This window comes from Felis catus, chromosome F1 (genome assembly GCF_018350175.1).
Source record: "Felis catus isolate Fca126 chromosome F1, F.catus_Fca126_mat1.0, whole genome shotgun sequence".
Lineage (NCBI taxonomy): Eukaryota > Metazoa > Chordata > Mammalia > Carnivora > Felidae > Felis > Felis catus.
The window spans coordinates 56923336-56949696 of NC_058384.1; the positions used below are offsets into that span (position 1 = coordinate 56923336).

At 38.3% G+C, this 26361-nt stretch overlaps 1 protein-coding gene across 3 annotated transcripts in view; it reads right to left on the reverse strand.

The window, feature by feature from the left end:
* EPRS1 (glutamyl-prolyl-tRNA synthetase 1) overlaps window positions 1–26361 on the reverse strand; it is a 72345-nt gene that overhangs the window by 381 nt on the left and 45603 nt on the right. For all 3 annotated transcript variants that reach the window (XM_011291144.4, XM_019822211.3, XM_019822212.3), the window contains 13 exons: window positions 22515–22748; window positions 21214–21476; window positions 18841–18892; window positions 17730–17939; window positions 17270–17342; window positions 15698–15777; window positions 15366–15467; window positions 14191–14346; window positions 13509–13706; window positions 12858–13031; window positions 8089–8249; window positions 5636–5714; window positions 81–145 (listed from right to left, as the gene is read on the reverse strand). In XM_011291144.4, the coding sequence (XP_011289446.1) occupies window positions 81–145; window positions 5636–5714; window positions 8089–8249; window positions 12858–13031; window positions 13509–13706; window positions 14191–14346; window positions 15366–15467; window positions 15698–15777; window positions 17270–17342; window positions 17730–17939; window positions 18841–18892; window positions 21214–21476; window positions 22515–22748 (1847 nt within the window). The remainder of the gene's footprint in view (window positions 1–80; window positions 146–5635; window positions 5715–8088; window positions 8250–12857; window positions 13032–13508; window positions 13707–14190; window positions 14347–15365; window positions 15468–15697; window positions 15778–17269; window positions 17343–17729; window positions 17940–18840; window positions 18893–21213; window positions 21477–22514; window positions 22749–26361) is intronic.

Consider the following 26361-nt stretch of genomic DNA (forward strand, 5'->3'; position numbering starts at 1 on the left):
TTAAGAATTCCACTCATTTATGCTCTAAATTCCCATTCTTTTTCACTGCAATACTCACAAGTTCTGTTAACTACATTTACCTAGCAGTGGTCTTTTTGATCCAGTCTTCACAGTCAATTTCCCCACAGAATGGAATCTGAGCAATCTAACAGAAAAGAAAAAATATTCTGGGTTTAGAATTCCATTCCGTAAAAGGAATACCTGAGTTGAAGCAAAAAGGACACGTCTCCCATGGTACCTGTTTCAGGCCACGGTACCTTTCCAAACCTGCAAGAAACTCTGCTCAGAGGCGTAAGGGATGGGAAAATGTTTTTGTCCCTCTATCCAAAACCCATACACTGTAAAGCAACACGACAAAACATCTTTGCCATACACGTCAATGTCCAAATAAACTGGCTACAACACAGTGCCCGAAGAGAGGAAAGAAAGGATCGGTAGACCTGAGTCCAGCCTCTCACTGTACTGCTCTCATTTCAGATCCGGACACTACCTGCTCTGCCTCGGTGACCAGTTACAAGTAAGACAGAGGAAAGATGACGAATAATAAACTGATTTTTAAACTGCCGTTAACGGTAACAATGAACAATCAGGTAAACCTCGCTTTATGCCATAATGCGATAGGCAAGTGAATCACTTTTAAAGTCCAAGGGTACTCAAAGTCAAAAATAATTTGTATCAGAAAAAAATAACTTCTCAAATTTTCTTTTATAGGTCATACAGAATAACGGGCAGAATCAAGAGAGTTGGGATTTTACCCTAATTTTGAAATTCATTGCATATTTGAAACTCTCTAGCTCTGAATCTTCTTCTGTAAAATGCGTGTTGGACTAGACAAGAATTAAGAGTTCTCTCAGCTGTAAACCCTAAACTTTTCATAGCATGTCTACTTCAAAGTGAGGTTTGTATGCAAGAACAATTATGTAACAATCCTACAGAAAGTTCCTGGAGATCAAGATTAGCAGCGGGGAGATCAAAGATGCGGACAATCCCCAGACATTAGTTTAAAAACAGAAAGTTATCCAGCTCCCTCATCAATTTTTTTTTAATGTTTATTTTAGAGACAGAGACAGACACACACACACACACACACACACACACACACACACACACAGAGAGAGAGAGAGAGAGAGAGAGAGAGAGAGAGAGTGTGTGTGTGTGTGTGTGTGTGTGTGTGTGTGACCAGGGGAGGGGCAGAGAGAGAGTGGGGGACAGAGGATCTGAAGAGGGCTCTGCAATAACAGCAATGAGCCCAAGCTCAACGCAGGGCTTGAACTCACGAACCGCGAGATTATGACCTGAGCCGAAGTCGGACGTTCAACCAACTGAGCCACCGAGGCGCACCCCCTCATCAATTTCTGATCAACTACTTTGAGTCACACATTCCATACTCAAATCATGACCCTCTTGCAAACCCCTTATAAGGCACTGGGAATTTAGTTAAACATACTTTAATATTTTATTTTTTCAACGTTTATTTATTTTTGGGACAGAGAGAGACAGCGCATGAACGGGGGAGGGGCAGAGAGACAGGGAGACACAGAATCGGAAACAGGCTCCAGGCTCTGAGCCATCAGCCCAGAACCCGACGCGGGGCTGGAACTCATGGACCGCGAGATCGTGACCTGGCTGAAGTCGGACGCTTAACCGACTGCGCCACCCAGGCGCCCCTAGTTAAACATACTTTAAAAGGTTTCTCTAAGAAGTAAAGTGAAAGTAACAGTAGGAAATTATAAAAAGAACAAGTAATTCATCAGGTGAACATTCTGCAGGATAAGGAATAGTTATCTGTCTCTTATTCAACAAAATGTGTTAGCCTAATTCCCAAAATTGATCAACTGTTATTTTGATAATCTGCCTTAAGACAATAAAGAAGTGATAACTTGCTAGGAAAATCCCGGCAGGGTAGTGGGGGGGGGTGGGAGGGAATGAGTGGGTGAAGAGAAGGTGTAAGGAATGGTATTAGTAAGAATTTTGAAACATTTTAATAAAAATTGTTTATGCGATGTAAGTGGAAGCAAAATAAACTTAGATATATAAGGGCTGAAATAACCCAAAGTTACCCCCCTGTATTGAAATTTGGTAAATCATTAGCATTTGTACAAACAGAAAGCATGAAAAGAATGTACATTCATAAAAGTATTGTTTAAAATTCATTACAAAAAACAGAATGGGAGGAAAACTTGGAACCATTGTCACTGTGCAATGATAAAAATATTAAGACTTAATTACAAAGAGGGTCTTTGGATTATAAATTTAAATTTGGTCTCTTAGAAAATTTTGCTTTTATTTTTAACCCACAACACAACTATATTTTCATTACTTTAACAAATTCTACAGTAAGTGGTCTTATTTTCTTTTTCCCTAAGAAAAAATTACTGAGCCTTGAGAAGGGATTTCTAAAATAATTTTTAAAATTTAAAAATGCCATAGTATGGAAAAATTCAACTGAAGTTATTTAAACTCATAAATGATAATTTTTAAAAATGCATGTTTTAATTCTTTGTAGCTTCAAAGTAAAGTGTAGGTGATAAGACGTGAAATTTCTGTTTATGCATATAATTCATTAATATAAAAGGAAAATATATATTTTTAGCCTATTTATTCAACCACAGAAAAGTTTTTAACTTTTATTTTTTATTATTTCTATATGCTTTAAAAAGATACAATTTTCCACAATGTATAATATTTTGAATTCTGAAGCAGAAAATGTTAATGATGAGAAATAGCAATACTCAAAAATCATAGTGATCAACAGATGAGTAACATACATCAAGACTAAAAAAACTATATATAAATAACATTTGTTTTTCATTTAATTATACTTTTGAAAAAATTTACTGAAGTTCTATAAATCAGATCTAATTTTTTTTTCATTTATACCAACAAAGAGTAGAAAATCAAACTTTCACCTACATGCAAGTTCCAAAGATCCCTTTCTCCTTCTCCCCACCTAGCAAATACAGTTTTATTTACAAGAGCCTCAAAGGTTGCTTGACGGTCAGTCAACACACAGAAGGTGACCAACATGAGGGGAGGTGGGGGATAGAACTGGCTACTGACACAAGAAACAAAATCTAATCTCTACGTGCTCTTTGGACATACAACTAACATCCCACTTTGTGCTTTAGAATAGATGTTGAAATCTCTAATCTGATATTAGAATAAAAGATATGACTCTACTGATATCTGCTGAGATTCCTTTCTTTGAAAGCAATGGATTAACTGATAGTTACTCTATTGATTTATTAACTCTTACATAATGTCTTTACCAGACTGGACTACAAAAGTGACTACTATATTTCCATAATAAATGAAACATTATTTTATTTTTTTTATATATTTAAAAAAACATTTTTTTTTCAATGTTTATTTATTTTTGGGACAGAGAGAGACAGAGCATGAACGGGGGAGGGGCAGAGAGAGAGGGAGACACAGAATCAGAAACAGGCTCCAGGCTCCGAACCATCAGCCCAGAGCCCGACGCGGGGCTCGAACTCACGGACCGCGAGATCGTGACCTGGCTGAAGTCGGACGCTTAACCGACTGCGCCACCCAGGCGCCCCTATTTTATTTAATTTTATTTTTTTTTAATTTTTTTTTTTAACGTTTATTTATTTTTGAGACAGAGAGAGACAGAGCATGAACAGGGGAGGGTCAGAGAGAGAGGGAGACACAGAATCTGAAACAGGCTCCAGGCTCTGAGCTGTCAGCACAGAGCCCGACGTGGGGCTTGAACTCACAGACTGTGAGATCATGACCTGAGCTGAAGTCGGACGCTTAACCAACTGAGCCACCCAGGCGCCCCTATTTTATTTTTTTTTTTAAGTTTATTTTAAGAGAAACAGAGAGAGAGAGAAAGCAAGCAGGACAGAGAGAATCCCAAGCAGGTCCTGTACTCTCAGAGCAGAGCCCGACGCTGGGCTCGATCTCACAAACTGTAAGATCATGACCTGAGCTGAAACCAAGAGTCAGATGCTTAACCAACCGAGCCACCCACCCATGTACCCCAATAAAGGAAATTTTAAAAATTCAGTAATTAATGGAATAAAAACAAAATCATAAATAAATTACAGTGAAAGAAAAAATAAACATTGAATCTTTAGCCTTCTATCGGAAGTATGTAGTCTGAGGGGCTCCTGGGTGGCTCAGTTGGTTAAGCGTCCGACTTCGGCTCAGGTCATGATCTCACAGCTTATGAGTTCAAGCCCTGCGTTGGGCTCTGTGCTGGCAGCTCAGAGCCTAGAGCCTGCTTTGGATTCTGTGTTTCCCTCTCTCTGCCCCTTCCCCAGCTCTCTCTCTCTCAAAAATAAACAAATATTAAAAAAAAATTTTTTTTTAATTAAAAAAAAGAAGTACGTAATCTGAATCAAGTGACAACTTCCAGAAACCAGAAAGGTGGAAGATCACAAAGGCAATAAACCAAGAATAATAGAAAACTACTGAAGAATCATGGATCTGAAGGGGATTTTAAGATTATCTATCTTGTACTCATTTACAGATTAGTAAACTGAGAGCCAGAGAGATTAACACATTGTCCCAGCTCATGCAATAAAAGACATATTAAGAGGTTATGACCTGGGGCACCTGGGTGACTCGGTTAAGTGTCCCACTTGATTCTGGCTCAGGGCATGACCTCACCATTTGTGAGTTCAAGCCCTGCATCAGGGTCTGCGCTGACAGCGCAAAGACTGCTTGGGTTTCTCTCTCACCCTGTCTCTCTGTCCCTCCCCTGCTCTTGCTCTCTCTAAAAATAAACAAACTTAAAAAAAATAATACATAAGAACAAAAATATACAGAAGTGCATTAAACTTAGTCAAAATGACATCTAAATTTTAGGACCAAGTTTGCCTCTGTAGAGCTCGGGGTAATTCATTTAGACTCTGGCCCATGGTTTTCTCATTTATAACCTGAGAACACAGGATTGGTTGTAAAATCAAGCATGAATACCAGAATATTAAAGTTCACAAGTGATTCATTGCAATATTAATAATTGTGCAAATCAGGACACCTCTTTTCTTTGAAAATTAGAGAAGTTTCAGCTAGGAACATCTGCATACTCACAACACATAAAACTGATAAAATTCGAAAGAACCACTATGTACCCACCTGATTAGAAAGACCTAGGTTTTTTAAAGGAGCGTGAAGTACCCATTCATTTTGAAAAACAGCCTTAGACATGAGCAATCTTTTCCCCCTTATTATTCAGAAAAGCTCAATCAATTAAGATCAGGGAATTGAAAATTTTGACATGGATTTTTAACCTTATTTTAGGAACATGCACATTATATTTCAATATTACATTATGTTAATGCTTACTTCAGGAACTTAATTCAAGATGAAAAACACCTTCCGTAATTAAAACATTAACGGTCATACAGAATGAATGCTGTTTAGCCAGTGTTTAAAGTGAGAGAAAAAGTTTCTACATAATCAGTTCACAGTGTTATCCAGAAATGATGTAATGCTGTAATGCTTTAGGAAAGCCAATGGAAAACAGGATAAAATGTGGAGTAATATATAATCCTGTTGCGTGACTGGCCTTATAAAAGGGATTAATATCATGCAGAAATTCAGTGAGTCTTAAAATACCATTACTGAAATATTTTATATTCAAAACTTTCCAGAAGTCTCTTACCTTCCCAGAATCTAGCATCTTCTGAAAGTCTTCCATTGTATTAGCCACGACCATATGAGTCTTAAGGTCTTCAGAAGCCCTATCAAAACATAATTGAAAAAGAATATATTTTTTCTTACAAATATGACAAAGTTTTCTTTAAAAAATAAGCATAATCTAACAAAAGAGCAATTACCTGGAAGTGAGAACTTCTCAATTTGAATCTCAACTTTGTCACTAACAGCAACACGCAGTAAGTCTCAGCCAACTCATCATTGCATTACTATTAACACTAAATGAAAGGGGAATTTCCCAAGCATACAACAGGTAATACTTTTTTTTTTTTTTTTTAAGTTTGATTTATTTAAGTCACTTCAACATGGGGCTTGAACTCATGACCCTGAGATCAAGTCACAGGCTCTCCCACTGAACCAGCCAGGTGCTCTAATTACTTGTTACTGCCATTAAATTTCTACTCACCAACATTCTATTCCTGTCTATACCACTACCATCTATGAGAGTCTGTATCATTTTTTAAACCTCTTTGGTCTTAGTTTTCCCTTCCACAAAACTGGAAAAATACTCAAGTAATCTAACTACCATATAGGATTATTGTAAGAATCGAACACAAAGGCATGAGCATGTTTTAAAAAAAGAAAAACAATAAATACACAATATTCGAGCGGTTATCGTATACTACGTAACTTCCTTATAAGAAATTCTACACTACATTTAGAAATGGAAATAAGTATTTATTCTCTTCCACATTCAAAGCCACACAATACATGAGGACCACTCATGGGTGGTGACAAAGAAAGAGAAAGCATACACTTCTTTTCTGACTCTCAGGTCTAAGACCATGTGAACTCTGTGCCAGTACCTGCTAGCTCTCCACCAAATCCCCTCCTGTGGGCTTCTTCATATTGAGATAAGCTTATGTGAGTAAGTTATAGCCAATGAGATCGAGAAAAACGAATACACGCTTCCCGGGCTTAAGACTTAGGTGGGGAAAAAATGCACCTTTATGCAACCTACATTGTTAACAAATTTACTGAATAAAAATGCCAATGAAAAAAACTGCTTTTTAGCCACTAAAGCAGTTTTCCAACCAGGCGTGTGCATCTGAAATCACACAGAGAACACTTTAATACTACAGATAACCAGAATCTATCTTAAAACCTGTGAGGCTCAGGTATCTTTCTGTTCCCAAAGTTCCCAGGTGACTCTGAAAAGAATCCCTAGAAAAGAACCACTGTCCTAAATGCATTACTTACTTACTGACTTTTTAATGTTTTATTTATTTTTGAGTGAGAGAGTACGTGTGCTGAAGTGGACGGGCAGAGAGAGACTGGGACAGAGGATCTGAGGCGGGCTCTGCACCGACATCAGAGAGTCCTATGCGGGGCTCGAACTCACAAACCGTGAGATCATAACCCAAGTCAAAGTCAGACACTTAACCAACTGAGTCCCCGAGGCACCCCCAAATGCACAGCAGCATTAAATGGCAGCAACAGAGACAGGCAGCTTTGTGATCTTTCACCTCTGACAGTATTACCTGTTCTGAGTTCAGATGGACTTCAAATGCACTATTCATTAGCTGGTTAAGTAAATCCTTGAAGTCAAGAGACTCATTATCATTCCATTTTAGGGCAAGCAAGCCCAGAGAAATGAAACCACTTGCCCAAAAACGTAAGCAAGCACCAATGCCACAGCTAAAATTAGTTCTTTCCTTAAATGCATGATTTATGGGAGCCTAATGAGTCCGGCACAAGGCATCAGAAGATATAGGAATAAACAAGATGCAGGCACTACCTTCCCCCAAACTGAACCTCTATCCCCAGGGGCAGTGGGCCTTTCTCTCTGCCTCGGGTGGGTCGGAGAGAAAATAAGGCGCCACACACACACACCAATCTTCTAGTGCCTCTGACTTGAAACCCCTGATTCTAGAAGACCCCTCTCCACAGGTCAGGGCAGCCCTGAAGCTTCCTCTCATCCCGGACCTACAATCTCAATCGAAAGGTTCTTAGCCTTGGCTACAGGTCATCATCACGTGGGGAGCTTTTAATACTACAGCTGCCAGGCTCACTCTAGACCTACTAAATTAATATTTCTAGGGAGGGTTCTAGGCACTGGTATTTTTTAAAGCTCCCTGGCTGCTGCTAATGTCTACCCACACAGGTGACAATCAGTGCCTTAATCCCCCAAATTCATATGTCATAAAAGCCTGCATCTAAAGTTAACCCCAATTAGTCCATGGGACAGAGAGGTCACTGCTGCAAACCTATTAAGCAGAAAACTCTTGGAAAAATCGTCATGCTACCAGTCAAAAACACAAAGAGAAACGTAAATGAAGAACCATGGGAGCTCAGAGGGAAAGATGGCTTCCAGTTGGGGCGCTCAAAAAACCCTCAGTAAGTTCTCAAAAGCTGAACAGGATTTCAAGATCAGAGACAAAAGCAGTTCTAAGGACTAACTTTGTAAAAAGGTTCACATGGATGTCTTCCAAAACAGCTTGAAGTTTGGTCTCAGCCTCATTATCAGCAAATGTCAGCTTTTCTCCAGTATCTCGTCTGACAGCTACAAACTGATGGCTCTTCATATCACGTGGCCCAACTTCAAGTCTGATCGGAACTCCCTAGAAAACAAAAGACAGTTAAAATGATACATGCATGTCTCCACTCGAAGATAAAGAATTATTTCATGGCTTTATCTACCATAAATCATAAAAACCCCAAAATCAAAGGCATTAACAAATAAAGGCAGCAGGCAATATTCCTAAGATACTAAGGTGGTCTCCAATAAGAACGTATGAACCTAAGAAAAGATGTAGTGCCCAAGTGGTTTTGAGCTAATAAAGTGTTTAATGGAGAAACAGGAGGGTAGTGCTGTCTAGATCAGTATTCTTGACTCTTCTCAAATGACAGCACGCACAGAAAGTCACATTTGTGTGGCACGAGCTGGTAAACAGAGAAGGCTTCTTGAACCTAAGGCCACCAAACCATTGATTAGCATACCTTGGCACATCTGGGACTCTTATGGGGCACAATGGTATACTCTGGTTGGTCTCAGGTCTGGACACTCTACTGTGCAGCAGAATCTCTGAAGGCTTGTTAAAGCAGAGACTGCAAATTCTCTGCCCCCCAGAATTTCTTATTACACTAGGCCCAGGAATGGGGCCTAAAGATTCATATTTCTCACAAGTTCTCAAGTGATGCTGGCACTGCTGGTCCTGGGGCTACACTCTAGGAACTACTCCCCTATTCAATACCTTTGGATTTTACAAAGACGCTTAAGGACTAAATGCAACTTTAAGCCTGTGAATGTTCAACCCTCATGAATGCTCCAGGAGGGGATTAAGGCTCAGGGAAACCTTATTTTTAGGGTAGAGTACCTTACTTGATAAACAGTAGGGTTTTTTTTCAAACTTTTTTTTTTTTTTTTGAGTAAATGAGCTCTAAAACTAATTTGGGGTTTTCAAATTTAAGTTAGGCAACCTTTACATATACGGTTTTGCTGATAGTAGTCCTCCAAATCAAAGCCACAGGAAAATTTTAAATGTTATTCTAGAAAAAATGATTTACCTTTAGAGAAGACTTGTTTTATAAAATAATGAACACCATCAAATTGTTGTATACTAAGTATGACATTATTTCATTGTTTTCCTTTATTTACCCAATGTACATGCATGTGTAGCAGTGTTGAGTGTAATGAGATTTACAAGAGGGATAAAAAACAGATCCTGTCCTCCAGGAGCTTCCCAGTTGCCAGGCAAATAAGGCACGCATACAAACAGTAAGTACAGAAAATCAGAAGTGGGAGACCACCCTCAGCTGGAAGAGAGAAGAACGTTACTACAGAAGGCAAAAATTAATGAGGGATTTCATCAAAACTGAGGAACATTCTATGAAATAACTGACCTATATTTACAAAAATGCCCATTTCATGAACGGCAAAGAAAGGCTGATGAACTACTCCTGATGAAAGGAAACTAAAATGACACTGACAACTAACAGCAATAGATGGATCCTATACTGGACAAGGAGAGCCGTGGCAGCCCAGGGCAGGGCGTCCGAGCCTGAGTGGGGCGAGAGGGCCTGAGAAGAGCCTGGCATGGAGTGACGCCACCCTTGCGGGATGGGAAGGGCATTCACGTGGGGAGTGGGTGGCAAAGGCAGAGAGAGACTGGTTGCATACAGAGGGGCTGATCAAATAAATCAAGGTATTAAGGATAACTGGAGCTAGGTGTTTCACTGTCAGAGAAGGGAGTGAAAACCTGGAATGGGAGAAAACTAGAATGAGTCCTGTTTTTTTACTGGAATTGAAAGTATTAATGTGAACTCCCGGTTATCAAATTACATAGATATAGAAACACAGACGTAAATTTGTGTGTGTGTGTGCGTGCGTGTGTGCGTGCACATCCCCAGTCTGCAGCCCCGTCTACTGAGAAGGTTTGGAAAGAGGGACAGCTCAAAAGTGATGAGTGCATCCAGCACGAAATACCATCTCTGCTCAGAGAACCAGGGCTTCTGTGAGATACGACTAATTCTAGTACCAGACAGCAAGGAAATGCTCAAAAGTCAGCTTTAAGGGATTTTATGAGTCGTATCAAAGATACTTTGAGCCTCAAAATAATGATTGTAATAGATTATAATCCACTGAATGACATGAGAAACCATGGCTCCACAAAAATATTTTTTTAAAAACAAAAATATGTATTATTTAATTGATTAAAAGGTGAATGTGGAATGTGCTGTGTCAAGATCGTGATAATCAAAGAAAAGCCTAAGGAATTATTCCAGAGTAAAAAAGACTAACAAGATGTGGTAACTACATGTAGCTCAGTTTTGAACCAGATCCTTCTGCTATGAAAGACACTAGGGGACAACTCAGAAAATTCAATGGGGTTCAAAAACTCACTGGTAATGGATCAATGTTAACTCTCCAATTTTATGTTCATAGAGTGAAGAGGCATCAGGCTAGAATCTTACTTTCAACTGGTTCAGGAAGGAAAAATTAATTTTTTGTACTATACATGCTTGTCACAAAATTGAGACTGTCTGGGGTGCCTGGGTGGCTCAGCTGGTTAAGCGTCTGACTTCGGCTCAGGGCATGATCTCACGGTTCGTAGGTTTGAGCCCCGCAGCGTCGAGCTCTGTGCTGACAGCTCAGAACCTAGAGCCTGCTTCGGATGCTGTGTCTCCCTCTCTCTCTGGCCCTCCCCTGCCCGTGCTCTGTTGTTCTCTCTCTCTCTCTCTCAAAAATAAATTAAAACATTACAAAACACATTAAAAAAATTTATGATTGTTTCATGATAGCAAATTTTACAACCGAGGTGGAAGAAATAGCACAAGCAAAGACACAGAGGTGGAAAAGAGACTGTCTGAGAACAGAGACAAGGATGTATGGAAAGGAGGTTAACAAAAAAATAACAGCTAGAAAGATAATATGAGGCCAAACCATAGCAGAGACATAGATTTTGTTAATAGTTTTTTCTAAGTAACAAGTTACGAATTTACTCATAAAAGGCTGTTTGCTTGTTTTTCTTTTCAATAGCAACACAACATGATCCAACACAGTAAAAGCAAAAGTACTTAATTCACTCATATTATTTTCCCCCTTTCTATTTTCCTACTACAGGAAGAGGTATTAAGGAAGTTGTGGGGGGTCGCAGGGTCTGGTCTCACCACCAAACCGTATCCCCAGTTATTCAACTGAGTCTCACAGTACATATCCCGCACCACCCCCACTGCCTCTCTATATAAAATTAATTACTACCAAGTGAGTATGAATCTAGATCTTTCAAAATACTTTCTTTTCTCAGGAATTCTAGGACTAAACGGAGATTAAAATGGCATTAAAAAGTGCCATCAATACTTTTCACTAACTGGAGAACTCTCTTGGTGTTCCTTAGTTTTCGGAATCATGTTTGGAACACAGGGGCTTTGTTTTCTTTCCTGAGAACTGTAGACAAGGAAGCTGTGGGGGAGCCAACTCCTACTAAGAGGTCCCCTTCACGGTACAGGTTCAGCAGGATATGAAAAAGAAGAGTGACGGGGACAAAGTCAAGTCGGTTCTAAGAGAAGAAGGGAGACGAAAGGGGAACAACACAGAAGGGAGAAGTGAATACGGATGCCTTTTTTTTCCCCTTTCAATCCAGCCAGCAGCAAAGAGTAAGTTTCTCCTCTAAGTACTCATGGGCTCAGACGAGCTGCCACCAGAATCACACAACAGTTACTTCTAAGTAAGCAAAAAACACTGCAGGTAAAGGCAAGTTATGCAGAGAAAACATTTATCTTTAAAGTCTTCATTAAACGGAGAGTAAGTAAAGGAAAAAGCATTTTACACAGAAGGGAAGCAGAATGAATATAACTACTAATTTTTAGCACAGAAGATTTACCTTAGGGGCCAGTTAAAATCAACTGGGCCATTAATAGCAATTTGGGGAACCCTATGTGTGTTCACACCGAATAATCCCCATACTGCTGAGCTTCCACACTTGGGACCAGCTTGCAGCTGCAGTGTCACTACATCTTCTCGCATGTTTCCTGGATTGTAAGTTTATAAATTCTCGACTCCTCACTGCTAAATCTAATATGATTCCCTTGTTAAATAAAGCATACGAAATCAAGTTAAATCCCAGAAGTTTACAAAATGGAATTAACAATATAGATTATTCTACTAATGACAATGTGCAATAAATGAAATTCGTATTAAAACATTAAGCCAGAATTTAGCCTTGAATATACAAAATAAAAACCAACAAATTGGTGTTGAAAAACAATGTGGTGTGAAAAACCAAATACGATAATAATCTCTGATGTTTTACAATGTCAGCTAGGTGATAACCATGCACCATTATTCTGACAGTCTTACTGTTTAAATAGCTTAAATATTTAAATAGCTTATTATTATATGAATTCTTGGTGTAAACATTTTTGTATAACAGTCTTAAGTTTATTAATCATATAGAAGGTCTTTCAGATCATTTTTATTCTAACATAATAAAAATAAGCTTCCACAGAAAAGATTTTAAATTTAGAAAATATGTAAGCTTTAGGTATCCCTTGCTGTAACAAAGACCTGGACTTTGTCTAAGTGAAGTTTAAGTGAAGAAGAAAAAAAACAACTATCCAAACAGAGAAATGTAATGAGAAGCCTTATGTCTCACAAAAGCATATGCATAAAGCAGCTCTAACTCCAAAACTGGGAGTGTGGAAGGGAAAGATACAACTGAAGAATTTACCTTGAGCTCCCAGTGGTTGAACTTCCAACCTGGAGAATAGTTATCTCGCAAATCAACTCTAACTCGAATATTAACACTCAGTAACCGCCTTCGATAATCGTTGCATTTCGCAATCAGAGCATCTCGGTCTTCTTCAGAAAGTGCATTTGTAATGCCACAAGGAATAACCACCACCTAGAACCAGCACAATGTCACAAATTTTTACAAAGCAACAGTGTACAAAGGTAATGAAGTCTTACCACTGTGGGACACCCAGATGTCAAAACCAACTAGGGACTATAAATTTTAACACGGATCAACTTATGTGATTTCTCATCTCCACTGAACGTGTAGCACTCAGCTGCATTACTTTTCTATGCTAAATGCATTTTTACCTGACCTACTATATTTCATTAAACCTATTGTAAGTCATTTCAAAAAATGATTTCTAAAAGAGTTTTACCTAAAAAGCAGCTAAAAATTAAGAGCAAAGAAAACAATAACAGAAATGATACACGTAGTTACACAATACTAACAGATCATACTCTATGTTGTTTCTATATTAGCAAAATCTACCTGAATGAAACTCAGAAAATCACCCTTTCAAATTTCCTTTAGTAAACAGGGCTTGTATTTTATAAAAGGAATGATAAGCAGAAATATTTTCCTTACCTGAACACAAGCTACACGGGGTGGTAATACTAAGCCCATGTTGTCCCCATGAACCATGGTCATAACACCAATAGTGCGAGTTGTCAGGCCCCAGGAGTTCTGATAGGCAAACTGCTTCTCTCCTGGTGTCTTTGGATCTTCAAAAATAATTTCAAACATTTTGGAAAAATTCTGCCCTAAATGATGTGATGTTGCTCCCTAAAAATAGAAATATAAGCTTTAATTTTAATAACCCCAATCACGCCTCTGAAAATGATTTCTATAAGATCACACACCCAAAATGACACTAGATATATAAACTTAGCTTCCTTGATTTTTTTCTATTAAGTAAATTCTTAAAGCATAAATGATACAACAAAGAGACTAGGATTAGTCAAAAAACCACTACAGAAGTGTATTTGCTGGGAGCAGTCCCTTTCATAGGATTAATTTCAACTACAAAGGCTAAAAAAAGAATCCATGCTTTGGTAATTCAGGATACAAGCCTTTGCTTAACTAAGTGACCTCAGAGATTTAGAGAAGAATGGGACAGAGAAGCCTGAAATTATATGGTCTAGGAAGCACATGAAATGTACTGATTTGTTAGAAAATGGTCTACTTCTCTGACGACTTGCAGTCTGTTGGATGTGCCCAGAGGCTATGCTCATAGTCCCTATGAACTGCTTGTGCACTTTGTTGATACCTGGATGGCTCTTCCACTAGCAGATATAAATGCTTCTACGGTAGTTGTATAGTCTCCTCCTGCAAATTTTTCTTTTTCAGTCTTTCTGCCTTTTACAACAGGAATTGCCAGGAGTTCTTCGTACACCTGAGCATATAAGTCAAGTATCTGCAAGACCTGTAACAACATTTTAAATGTGAAAGCGATCAAAATTCATGGTGTATTTATTTCTTAAAGGTCTATAAAACTGTACTATTTAAAACTAAATGTGGTGGAACAAGCATCTCAAACAATAAATACCTTTTTTTTATGGGAAGGCTAAAGCAGCTAGTGTGTATTTATTATGGAAAAACATTCAACCAAGTAGTGTAAAAGAAACTGAATAATTTTTTTAAGATGTTCATAAGTTTAGAATATAAGAAAAATAGGGGCACTGGGTGGCTTAAGCTTCCAACTTCAGCTCAGGTCATGATCTCACAGTTTGTGGGTTCGAGCCCCGCGTCGGGCTCTGTGCTGACAGCTCAGACCCTAGAGCCTGCTTCAGATCTGGATCTCCATCTCTCTCTCTGACCCTCTCCTGTTCATGCTCTGTCTCTCTCTCAAAAATAAACATAAATTTTTAAAAATTAAAAAAAAATAAACATTTATGAAAGATAAAAAAATATATAGTAACCAGGGTGAAAATCTTCTGAAGAATAATTAATTTCACCCCTGGGATTATAATTTCCTCTATACATGGAAGTCCAAAAATACTTTCATTTGAAAATATAAGGGCTGCCTGAGTGGCTAGCTGGTCAAGCATCTGACTCTTGATTTCCAGTGAGGTCATGATCTTGCAGATCGTGAGATCAAGCCCCACGTTGGGCTCCATGTGACAGCACCGACGCTCCTTGGGATTCTCTCTCTCTCCCTCTCTCTTTGGCCCTCCCCCACTCGTGTTCTCTAAATAAATAAGTAAATAACTTGCTTTTTTTTTTCTTTTAACAATACATAAATTTTAAGTAACAAAACAATTATACCAGGAAATTATCTTTTAAAGTTATTTTGAGATCAGATTATATTTCAACTTATATTTATTTGTTGAATGATTTCTATACAAATAGATAGCACTGTATTACTTACAGCTGGGGGAAAATAAAAGCACAGCCTGGACAAAGAAATGGAACATAATTAATATGGAAGATAACTTTTTATACCTCTTCTGCTGCTTCTTCAAATGTAGCAAATGCACTGTGCCCTTCCTGCCAAAGGAATTCACGAGTACGTAGGAAAGGTTGAGGATGTTTGAACTCCCAACGCTGGAAGAGGCAGGAATATAATTTCATCATTATGGAGAGCATTTCAATTTTTATTAACAATTTCATGTGGTAAGTAATCAGAAATCATAATTGTAATCCATAACTGTAATAAAAAAATACTTCCATTCTCCCAATCCCTTGAATATAAAAATCAGGAGAAACAAAATGTGCTTTAAAAAAAATGAGTTAAGAAGAAGAATGAAAGAATAGAAGAAAGAGTGTGTACCTACCACGACATTACACCACTGATTGAGCCTGATGGGCAGATCTCTGTGTGACTGCACCCATTTTGCATACGCAGGATACATTACTAAAAAGATACAGGCAAATACAGGCAGAGTTAATCACTGAAGATTTTGTTTCTCTTTGAAGGCTGCTAACAGTTACACCAACAACATAATTACCAGAAATTAAAATGATGTTTGTGTAAATGTGTATCTGACGTGAGTAATGGTAAGTAAAAGGTATTGTTATATTTTGCATAAAGCAGATTAGTCAAGAAAATCTATCTAAACTTGACCTTATTTTATGTTCTTTTTACATTGGGATTTACATTTGACATTAAAGTTGACTGCTTTTCAGCTGTTTTATTTTCAAAAACACTAAGTGAAGATCTTAGAGTATATATCATGTTCTATGTCATGTTCTTTGCATCATTATACTGTTCAATTCTCATTCAATCCACAAAGTAAATACTTGAATCTCATCATTCAAGATGCAGAATCTGAGCATAGAGAAGTTAAATAACTTGCTGAATCCAGCAAGTTAGATTTCATCTATTTAGAGTAAACCTATTCAATGCATCTATCCAAAGTATGGAAGCTCTTATCATGAACTGCTAATTTAAGGGAAGGTGTCGGTCTTATTATAGGTACTCACGACTACCTATAATTCCTAAAATAAAACTCTGCCTATCTGAAAACAGTTGGGGTCATAATTTCAATAATGCATCCTTATATTATACAAGAGTTATCCCTAGAAGTATGAAATAAAGAGCAAACAATCCCTCATTCTAAAGATGGATAATCACTTCGCAAAACACTGACAAGCCCCAAAACTCAAAACCTCCAAGTGGCACTCCTACTCACTACATGTAACTTTAGAAAAACCACTCAACCTCAGAGACCTCTTTTTACCTCCACAACTGAGACAACAGCTGCCTCCACCTCTCCCACTCACTACTTTAAGAATAACACACCATGGAAATGAAGTCACTTAGGAACCTATAAAAACCTATACAAATATGAATGTCGTGTTAAAATGACTAAAAATTCCTAAGAAAATATGGAACATTAGTGCTTGCAAATTTATTATCAATTCCAAGAGAGGCGCATGGGTGGCTCAGTCGGTTAAGTGTCGGACTCTTGATTTTGGCTCAGGTCATGACCTCATGGTTCGTGGGTTCAGGTCCCATGTCGGGCTCCGGACTGACAGTGAGGATCCTGCTTAGGATTCTCTCTCTCCCCCCTCTGCCCCTCCCCTGCTCATACTCTCTCTCAAAATAAATAAATAAACATTAAAAAAATATTCCAAGAATCAAATTCTTGGCAAGTTCTGAAAAGTTACAGCATCAAATAAAAAATGATTAGTGTTTTTTATTTTTAAAAAACCACCTTCGTCCTAATGACTATTGCACACAGAATAAAATTCTACGCAACTTCAGTATACATTCACCTTTATCAACATTCGTTCAACTCTGTACCGTCAACAAGAATTATCACAGAATAGACACTGAGATTCGACTCTAGAAGCCACCTCTAGTGTCCCAGTGAGTGCCCTCCTGCTCCAAGGTCCGTCCTCACCTGTTTCACTAGTAGGACGAACGGCAATTGGTTCTGCCAACTCTGTTTTGCCAGATCGTGTAACCCAAGCAACCTAAGAAGAGAAAATCATTTTCCACACATTTTTTAAACAGCAGTTTAGAAAAACAGCACTAATGCAGGCAAATCTCTACTTCAATTTTTGCTAGAGAAATTAAGGCAAGTTAAAATAATTCCCACTGTTCATGGCAAGAAAAGTAGACACTTACTGTCCTTATAAATGTTTAGCAAAAAGTAAGAGCCAGTTAATGTAACAAACAGAACTGTAACTTGCCCCGAAGACAGAAATATATATATATATATATACTTTTAAAAATGGCTGTATATTTATCTAAACTGGTTGTTGTAACTTGCCATTTAGATTACCATTCAAGTGTGAACTGAAAATACACTTTCGAGTTGATGAGAAAACTGTAAAAATAAATAAAGCAAGCTGACTTACCTCAGGGGCAAAGTCAGCTACATGAGTCTTCTCTTTCTCTAATGCACCTTGAGACACAAACATGGGGAAATAGCAGTTTTCAACACCAAGTTTCTTGATCTCAGCATCAAAAAAGTCCTTGATGGATTCCCAAATGGAATATGCCCAGGGACGGAGAATATAGCAGCCACTTACATCATAGTATTCAATCATTTCTGACTTTGTGATGACCTTTTTAAAAGAAAATTATAGTCTGTGAAGCCTAAATTAAACCAAAATTACACTATAAGTGCCAAGTGAATGATAACCAAGCTTCAAATCTGAAGGCTTCCACTGTTACTGTGTCCGTAAAATGGACTTTCCTCGGCTGAGAAACACCAAGCCCTAAACTCTTAAGATCTGAATTCCAATCTTGCTTCTCCTGTTTACTATCTTTGTGACTTTGGATTAATCCCTTTACCTCACCATTAAAAAATAACAACAGGGGCGCCTGGGTGGCTCCGTCAGTTAGGCATCCCACTTCGGTTCGGGTCATAATCTCACGGTTCGTGAGTTCGAGCCCCACGTCGGGTCCTGTGCTGACGGATCGGAGCCTGGAGCCTGCTTTTGCTCCTGTATCTCCCTCTCTCTCTGCCCCTAACCCACTCGCATTCTGTCTCTGTCTCTCTCAAAAATAAATAACATTAAAAAAAATTTTAAAGCCTAAGTGCCCCATGGGGCGCCTGGGTGGCTCAGTCAGTTAAGCATCCAATCTCAGCTTAGGTCATGATCTCACGGTTTGTGAGTTCAAGCCCTGCCTCGGGCTCTGTGCCGACAGCTCAGAGTCTAGAGCGTGCTTCAGAATCTGTGTCTCCCTCTCTCTCTGTTCCTCCCCCACTCACACTCTGTCTCTCAAAAATGAATAAACGTTAAAAAAAAAAAAAAAAAAAAACCTTGAATAATGACTATCTCATAGGGCTACTTCTCAATTCAATGCTTTATGTGAACATGCTTTGAAAACTGGGACACGTTAAAGGACTATACTATTACTAATGACATTACACATTATTACTTTGTCTGAACGTTAGAACCTAAATACAACGTAGTCTTTGAGAAATTTAAAACATAAAAATCAACTGAATAAAATACTCACTTGAGAATACCAATCAGCAAGATTTTCTTCTTTTTTTGCCTCAAGGCCCAACCTGCAGGCATGAAAAATAAAATATGAATCCCTTCGTTCATCAATTGCTTATAGGTTGAATGAAAATAAGCCTCAAAACAGATTAGTTTCTCTTCAGTATGAGTTATTTCCATATGTATCTCTCTTGTATATTCATTCCCAAAATAAAGTTTTTAACCTAGAAAACAATTTCACCATCTCTTAAAGGTGGTAAGGTACTGTCCACAAAGAACTAGGAAAGTCAAGCCCAAGAACAGCTATGATTTTAATGCAGACATCTCTTTTACAAAGTCCTTTATAATTTATAAGGCAATGTATCTGTAATAAAGAATCAACTTACATGGGATTCTCTCACTAAAAAGAAGAATCTCTGACCAACCTCAATCCAGAAAAAAATTATAATTAGCAAGATCAGTGTCCCACTGAAAGTAACATACAAAAAGTATAAAAACCAATAGCTGTCTGGGTATAAATAAGCTTTACATGGTCTTTTTTTTTTTTTTTTTTTTTTTTTTCAAAGAGACAGAGCACATGAGTGGGGGAGAGAGGCAGAGGGAGACAGACTCTTAAGCAGGCTCCCAGCTCAGCACGGAGCCTGACACGAGGCTCAATCCCAAAGCCCTGGGATCATGACGTAGCAGAAATCAAAGAGTCGGACACTCAATGGACTGAGCCACCCAGGTGTCCCTACAAATTTTTCTTTTAATTGCAGTAAATAAAAGTTGCAGGGGTGCCTGGGTGGCTCAGTTGGTTAAGCATCTGACTTCAGCTCAGGTCACGATCTCGCAGTTTATGAGTTTGAGCCCCGAGTCAGGGTCTGTGCTGACAGCTCAGAGCCTGGAGCCTGCTTTGGATTCTGTGTCTGCCTCTCTCTCTCTACCCCTCCCCTGCTCATGCTGTCTCTGTCTCTCAAAAATAAATCAATGTTTAAAAAAAAAAGTTGCACAGACAGATGCTTCTAAAATAAGTTAGATCTGAGATTTAAAAAAAAAAAAAAAAACTATTCCAGATGAGAATCCTTTTCTTGGAACATCAGTAATTATTCAAGCACTGTGGCTTATGATCCACATAGGAAAATTCACCCATTAGTTACATTTTAGAGTTACCAACAAAGCTTACTGGCTTAAAATCTTAATGTATTTATATCTGACTTCTCTGCTGTTTCACTTTTGACACAGCTCAACAAGATGCCTACATGAAACTTGACCCTTTCACAAAGAGGTAAAAGGTGAGAGATTCTGTTCTCTCTTCTATTATTTTATAATCTATAAATCTGACCACCCAGTCAAAAGGCAAGAAAAACCACCGTTATATTCTGTTTAAGGAGATACTGCATGGGGGCGCCTGGGTGGCACAGTCGGTTAAGCGTCCGACTTCAGCCAGGTCACGATCTCGCGGTCCGTGAGTTCGAGCCCCGCGTCGGGCTCTGGGCTGATGGCTCGGAGCCTGGAGCCTGTTTCTGATTCTGTGTCTCCCTCTCTCTCTGCCTCTCCCCCGTTCATGCTCTGTCTCTCTCTGTCCCAAAAATAAAATAAAAAACGTTGAAAAAAAAAATTTAATTAAAAAAAAAGGAGATACTGCATGTATGATGTGAGAGCTAAGAGGCAGAATTTTAAAATCAGCTAAACAAATCTAAAACCAAAAGATCTCACAATAGCAGTTGCTAATGGCAGCTTTCTCCTTTTATTAAGCCATGAAAGGAAGCTGGCACAAAGTTCACTCTAATTTTGCCATGGGGATCACAGACAGGGGCATCACATTATTCCTACGAACTGGAACATACTGAAACACCATCTATGCCACTGTTTTGTCTTTAAAACACCTTCGTTTTGTATTTAACCAACCAAATTTAAAATCCTATTGAGAATGATGTTGTCATTCCATAAAAGATTTTCATTCAAAAAATTTGCTTAAGGTAAAAAGCAATGACTACTGTCAGGCTACCAACTGTGTTAAAAGGGAGGAAAAAAGGATTGTTTATATATACTTGTTTTTACTGTGTGACCAAACGAACACTTGTCAGTGGTTACAGAAGAGACTAGCTGTGGTTACCAACTCGTTATGGCAGTAGGAGAAACTGGGAAGAAAGGACAAAAAGTGTAAGAGTGAGACTTCACTGAGCTTTCTATATTCTGAGATTCCTGAACCAAGCAAACGAATCTGTTACCTATTTAAATAAACAGAAGATCGACAATAGCTATCTGCTGGCACTATACTTCTAGCGTTCTCCAACCTCATGTGACAGTTAAACTAAGCAAAATTTGTTTTTTAAAAAAGCCATTTAAGAGCTGAATTCATTCAAAGCTTTGCTTCACTCCTACTGAAGCTTCCACGCTTTATTACCTGGTCTGTTTCTTAGGCCCTTGCCCTTCTCCTGCTCCACTTGATGACAGTCCACTTCCTTGGTTTTTTAAGGAGTCTTTCTTTGGGCCGTCACTTTGTTTCTGAGGTTTATTCTGCTTTTCAGATTTATTTTCTTTTTCTTTCTTTCTCTTATCTTTGTCCTCAGCCCCAGTGGCAGAGACAGGCTTATACTCCACTCCTGTCAGAGATCTGTACTGTGCCTTCAGCTGAAGGAGTTCTTGGACAGCCGTATCTACCTGCTCCTTCAGTTTAACAAAAGAGGAAAAGAGAAGATAATATTTAATTCAAATCACTGACTAAGCACCCATCTCCGAAGCTTCATAAGCAGATTTGAAAACACAAGTAAAGGTAGAGGGGAATAGGGTAGGGGTGGCGAACATTAAATATGCTAACTACTGAGAACAAAAAAATATGATAAACAGGAACAGAATTATGCAAAAGAGGGACTGAAAAACAGTATTATAACTGCACTATCTGAACGGCAGTCACCAGCCACACACGGCTATTTAAATGTGAAGTAAATAAAATTTGAAACTCAGTTCTTCAGTCACAACAGCCGTATTTCAAGTCTTCAATGGCGACACACGGCTAGTGACTGCAGTACTGGACAGAGCTGCTACACAACACGCCCACCATCAGAGAAAGTTCTGTAAGAAAGCACTAGTAGGTAACAAGCACTCCACTGCAATTTAAGTTAGGAGCCATTAAACTATACATGTTGAGCATTTCACAATCAGAAAAATAACAGTAATCAAGTTTCTGTACTACTGGTTAAAATTCAAAACCTGTAATGACTTACTGTTTCCCACTCACAAATCTGTACCAAAAAAAATCCTACTCCTAGGAAGTGAATATAATTAGCACAAACTACACCAGAGCTCAAAATAAATAAAACCTGCCATCTGAGACTGATTCAGCTTTAGGAGAATGAGTAAAACAAAGAGCAGACATCAAGGGCCTACAATGGGCCAGGCACTGCTAGAGTCTAGGGCCCTATTCTCCAGGATCTCACAACCTAGAGAGAAACGGACAATTGAACCAACAGCTAAAATACACAGGGTTTAAGTACTATGCCAGAGAAAGGCAGAGTCTTATATAAGAGACTGTCCAGTCAAATCTAGTTGGGGAGAGAAATGGTCAGCGAAGGCTTCTCTACTACACAGAATTGAGAACTGAAATACATGAGCAGAACTTAGATTTGATGGGCCAGAAAGTGTTCTGGGCAAAGAAAATAGCCTGTAATGTAAAAAACAAAAATACAAACTAAATATCCCACGAACCTTAGAAGCTTTTTCAGCTTTAAGTTTTCGAACTACTTCTCCTTGAGAAGCTACTTTGTCAAAAAGAACTTTGGCTTCTGGTGTTTCTGGACCCCTAGGCTCGGAGCTGTTGGTTGCACTTGAGTCTGAACTTTGAGATAATGGGGGCTGACCAGGAATGTACTCCTTCCCAGTTTTTTCCTTGTACTGAGCTTTCAGGGAGAGTAAGCATTCTACAGCTTCATTTACTTTAGCCTGAAATGAAAGACAAAAAACAATTATTTGAAACTTTGTGAAATTTCTGAAAATTTCAATGATTATTAAAAATCATTTGTTCTATCAAAGTATTCCTATAAATAATCATGGAGAAACCCAAGCAACAAAGGAGCTCAATCATAAAGTAACAGATCAAAGCTAAAAAAAAAATGTTGAAAACATAAATCAAATTATAATCCTCTATACAAGTCATAAAAGTAAACACACACACATATAGTACCATAATTTCTCATTTTACATATGTAAACAGACAAATAAATAATAGAATATCCAAGCAAACTGGCAGTGTCCAAGCCCTGGGTCTATAAATAGTGGAGTCAGCATTTACAAAATCAGAACAAAGATCAGCTCAACGGCTTTGCTACACAAACCTTATTTTCATTAGCCTAGTAAACAAACACTAAATACAGCATTAAAACAAACAAACCAGTTTGGGCCCAAGTAAAGAACAGTTACATTATTCTTTTAAAAATTTATAATACAATGGGAAGGTGTGCTGAGGTTTTAATTAGACATTAACCTATATACATCATCCTCTGATACTTCAACATAATCAGAATGAAAAAGAATGAAACACTCAGCCCAACTGAGACACTTGTGATGCCAGCAGAGGACAACACAGGCAAAGGGCCCAAGCTGGACGCCTTACCTGAATGGTAGTACTGTCTAAACACAGGCCAAGATACCACTGAAAAGGCAAAGCATCTATCAATCAGAGAGAAAAAGGGCCTCTAAATTACCCTAGCCAAGTTTCACGGCTACATTATGACAATGCTCCAGACAGCTAAAAGCAACACAACAGAAACCAGGAAACTGCCACAACTGGGGTCAAAGGCGTACAGGAAGCACTGGGATACCTTTAAAGAATTTGCATCTATGAATCAACAAGTGACATTTCCTCGTCACTTATGATGCAACGTTTTGGTAGTCTGTCACACCCAGTACCACACAGGAGGAGTAAATGGAAGAGGAGAAATCACACAAAGAGAAGCCGGCAGCTTGCCTGATTTGTACCCCTGACGTGTCTCTTGCTTACATTCTGTCTTTAGAATTAAAAGCATCTTGGGGGCACCTGGGTGGCTCGGTCAGTTAAGCGTCTGACTTTTGGTTTGGGCTCAGGTCATGATCTGACAGTTCACGAGTTCGTGCCCCATGTTGGGCTCCACACTGGTGATGCAGAGCCTGCTTGGGATTCTCCTTCTTTCCCTCTCTCTCTGCTCATGATCTCCCTCAAAATAAATAAATAAACTTAAAACTAAAAAAAAAAAAAAAAAAAAAAAAAAAAAGAGTTAAAAGCATTTTCACAGCAGAATCTACCTGTCCATAAGAAGTAAGACACACTTAGTGATACATAAAAGAAGCAAGAAAAAGAAACTTCCATCAGCTGAAAGAAAGAAAATGGGAAAAAAGTTGAGGGACTTTCCTGCAACCACTTCTACAAAAAGAGGCCTTTGAAAGAAGTTCCAATCTACACCATAAGCAAGTATTGACCAGAGTCTGAAGTCAAATGGCACACACTTCATGAAGAAAAACAAAAACCTTGTTGGGCAAGATTACAATAAAACCTTGTTGGGCAAGATTACAATTCAAAATATTATAAAGAAGAAAATTCTAACGTGTCCATCACTTCATTATTATATGATATTCTAAAAATAGACTAAATTATATATACTTATATCCCCTCCAACTGAGAAATGGAATACTGTGGGTAACTAAGTTTTCTATTCAGGTTATTTTTCAAAACAATGAAATTATACTACTCTCTATGCAGTTTTATCTGATGACTTAGAAGGTATCTAAAGATTCTTGAATTAGAATTATCAACATAAAAAAATTAGCACTATCATTTGATGGCCTATTTATTTACTGCGCACTAGACATTATGCTTAGTGCTTTACGTGGATCATTTTATTTCTCAAAACAACCCTGACTCATTTTATACAAGAAGTAAAGCTTAGAAAGACTAGGCACCTTACCCAAAGTTACACACTAAGTGGCAGTGGAGCCGGGATTTCATCTAGGGTTTATTCTAGAGTCTGTGATCTTGACCCTCACAGTTTGCCAAGCATCACAGAAGGTATGAAACAATGATCTAAGTGTCCCGTTCACTCCTGCCATGCCACAAAAACGGCATTTTCAAAAGATATCTTTGATTCTTACTTGATGATGACTCCTACAATGAGGAAAAAGTGTCTTTTAATATTCTAGTTTTCTGGAATAAGAGGCATTTACAAAGGGAAATTGGATGGTACTACTCCATACAAGAGTAAACAACAGAACCCTACAAAGCGTATGCTGATAAATTTTAAGTTCTTAGTAGACAAAGATCATTTTAAACTTATCTAACGTGTGCCAAATCAAACACGAAAAGTTTTCAGTAAATAATTGTTGATGCAGATGAATGAGAAAGGAACAGCCTACACATGAACACTTCTGTGAAAAGTTTAAGATGGGAATTGGAGGAAGTAAACATGATCTGCAGATGAGAGCTGACTGCAGATTGAGAAGTACCCAAACAGCCATGTAGGCAGCAGCCACTAGATGGAACCTTTCTCCATGGGGAATGAAAGAACTTTAATAAGAAAAACCTAGAACTTTACCAATTTAAAATTCTAAGAACAGAACCTTTCGAAAGGGCCTGAGCACTTTAATTATCAGCGAAAACAGTTTTTTAAAAAAATACTTTTTTCCAACTCTATAATAAACGTTTTCCCACTTTTTGTTCCTTTCTAACATAATTCGAGAGAACTACACCTGCACACATCAGTGATAATGACTCCGGAAGCAGATTCTCACTTGGTGGGGGAGGATGGATGACAATCCAAAGCAGGAATCCTCCCAAGTTGAGGAGAGAAAGAAATGAAGCCGGTCTCATACAAAAAAGTCTGCTAGGAGAATTAGCAAACTAAAAGTTCACAGGTTTTCAAAGAAGGGTCTTTTTTTCCTAAGTCAACTAATTAGAAACCTGTATTTAGCTTAAATAAATTTTATTTAAATCTACTTAAATTTACTTAAATCCCAACCAGCCCAATTATGGAACCCCAATCCCAGGAGCCAATCCAGCACAACAGAGGACCCAGACTAGAGTCGGGTTGGAACACCTGTTCTGCTGTTTCTCAGCTAATAGTTCATTTACCTAAATCACAATGTATCTGCTACTTTTCTCTGACACAAATCAATCAATACAAACTCCTCAGATTTTCCTAGACGATCCCTAAGCTGCAGTCAGTCTTGTGAAGTGTCAGGTCTCACAGACAAGATGGATGGTTTTATATTTGTTTAGAGCAAAAGCAAGTTTGCATCAAGTACCAAATACAGATATAGCAGAAACCCACCACATACAAATCCTAAACAAGAAGCTCAAAATCTGTCAAGAAAAAGGATGGGTTTGTTTCTTCTTATATTCTCCCCCTTTAATCTTTATTTTTTGGCCTTAGAATTCTTAAGGCTATTTGGGGTAGGGGTGAGGGGCAGTGGTTTCCTAGAATAGCCTGTTTACCAGACAAAGGGGTAGAATGATAGGGTTTCCTTTCCTTAAGCTAAATACAGATAAGCTATGATTTGGGTTTTAAGACCACAAACACTGGTGTAA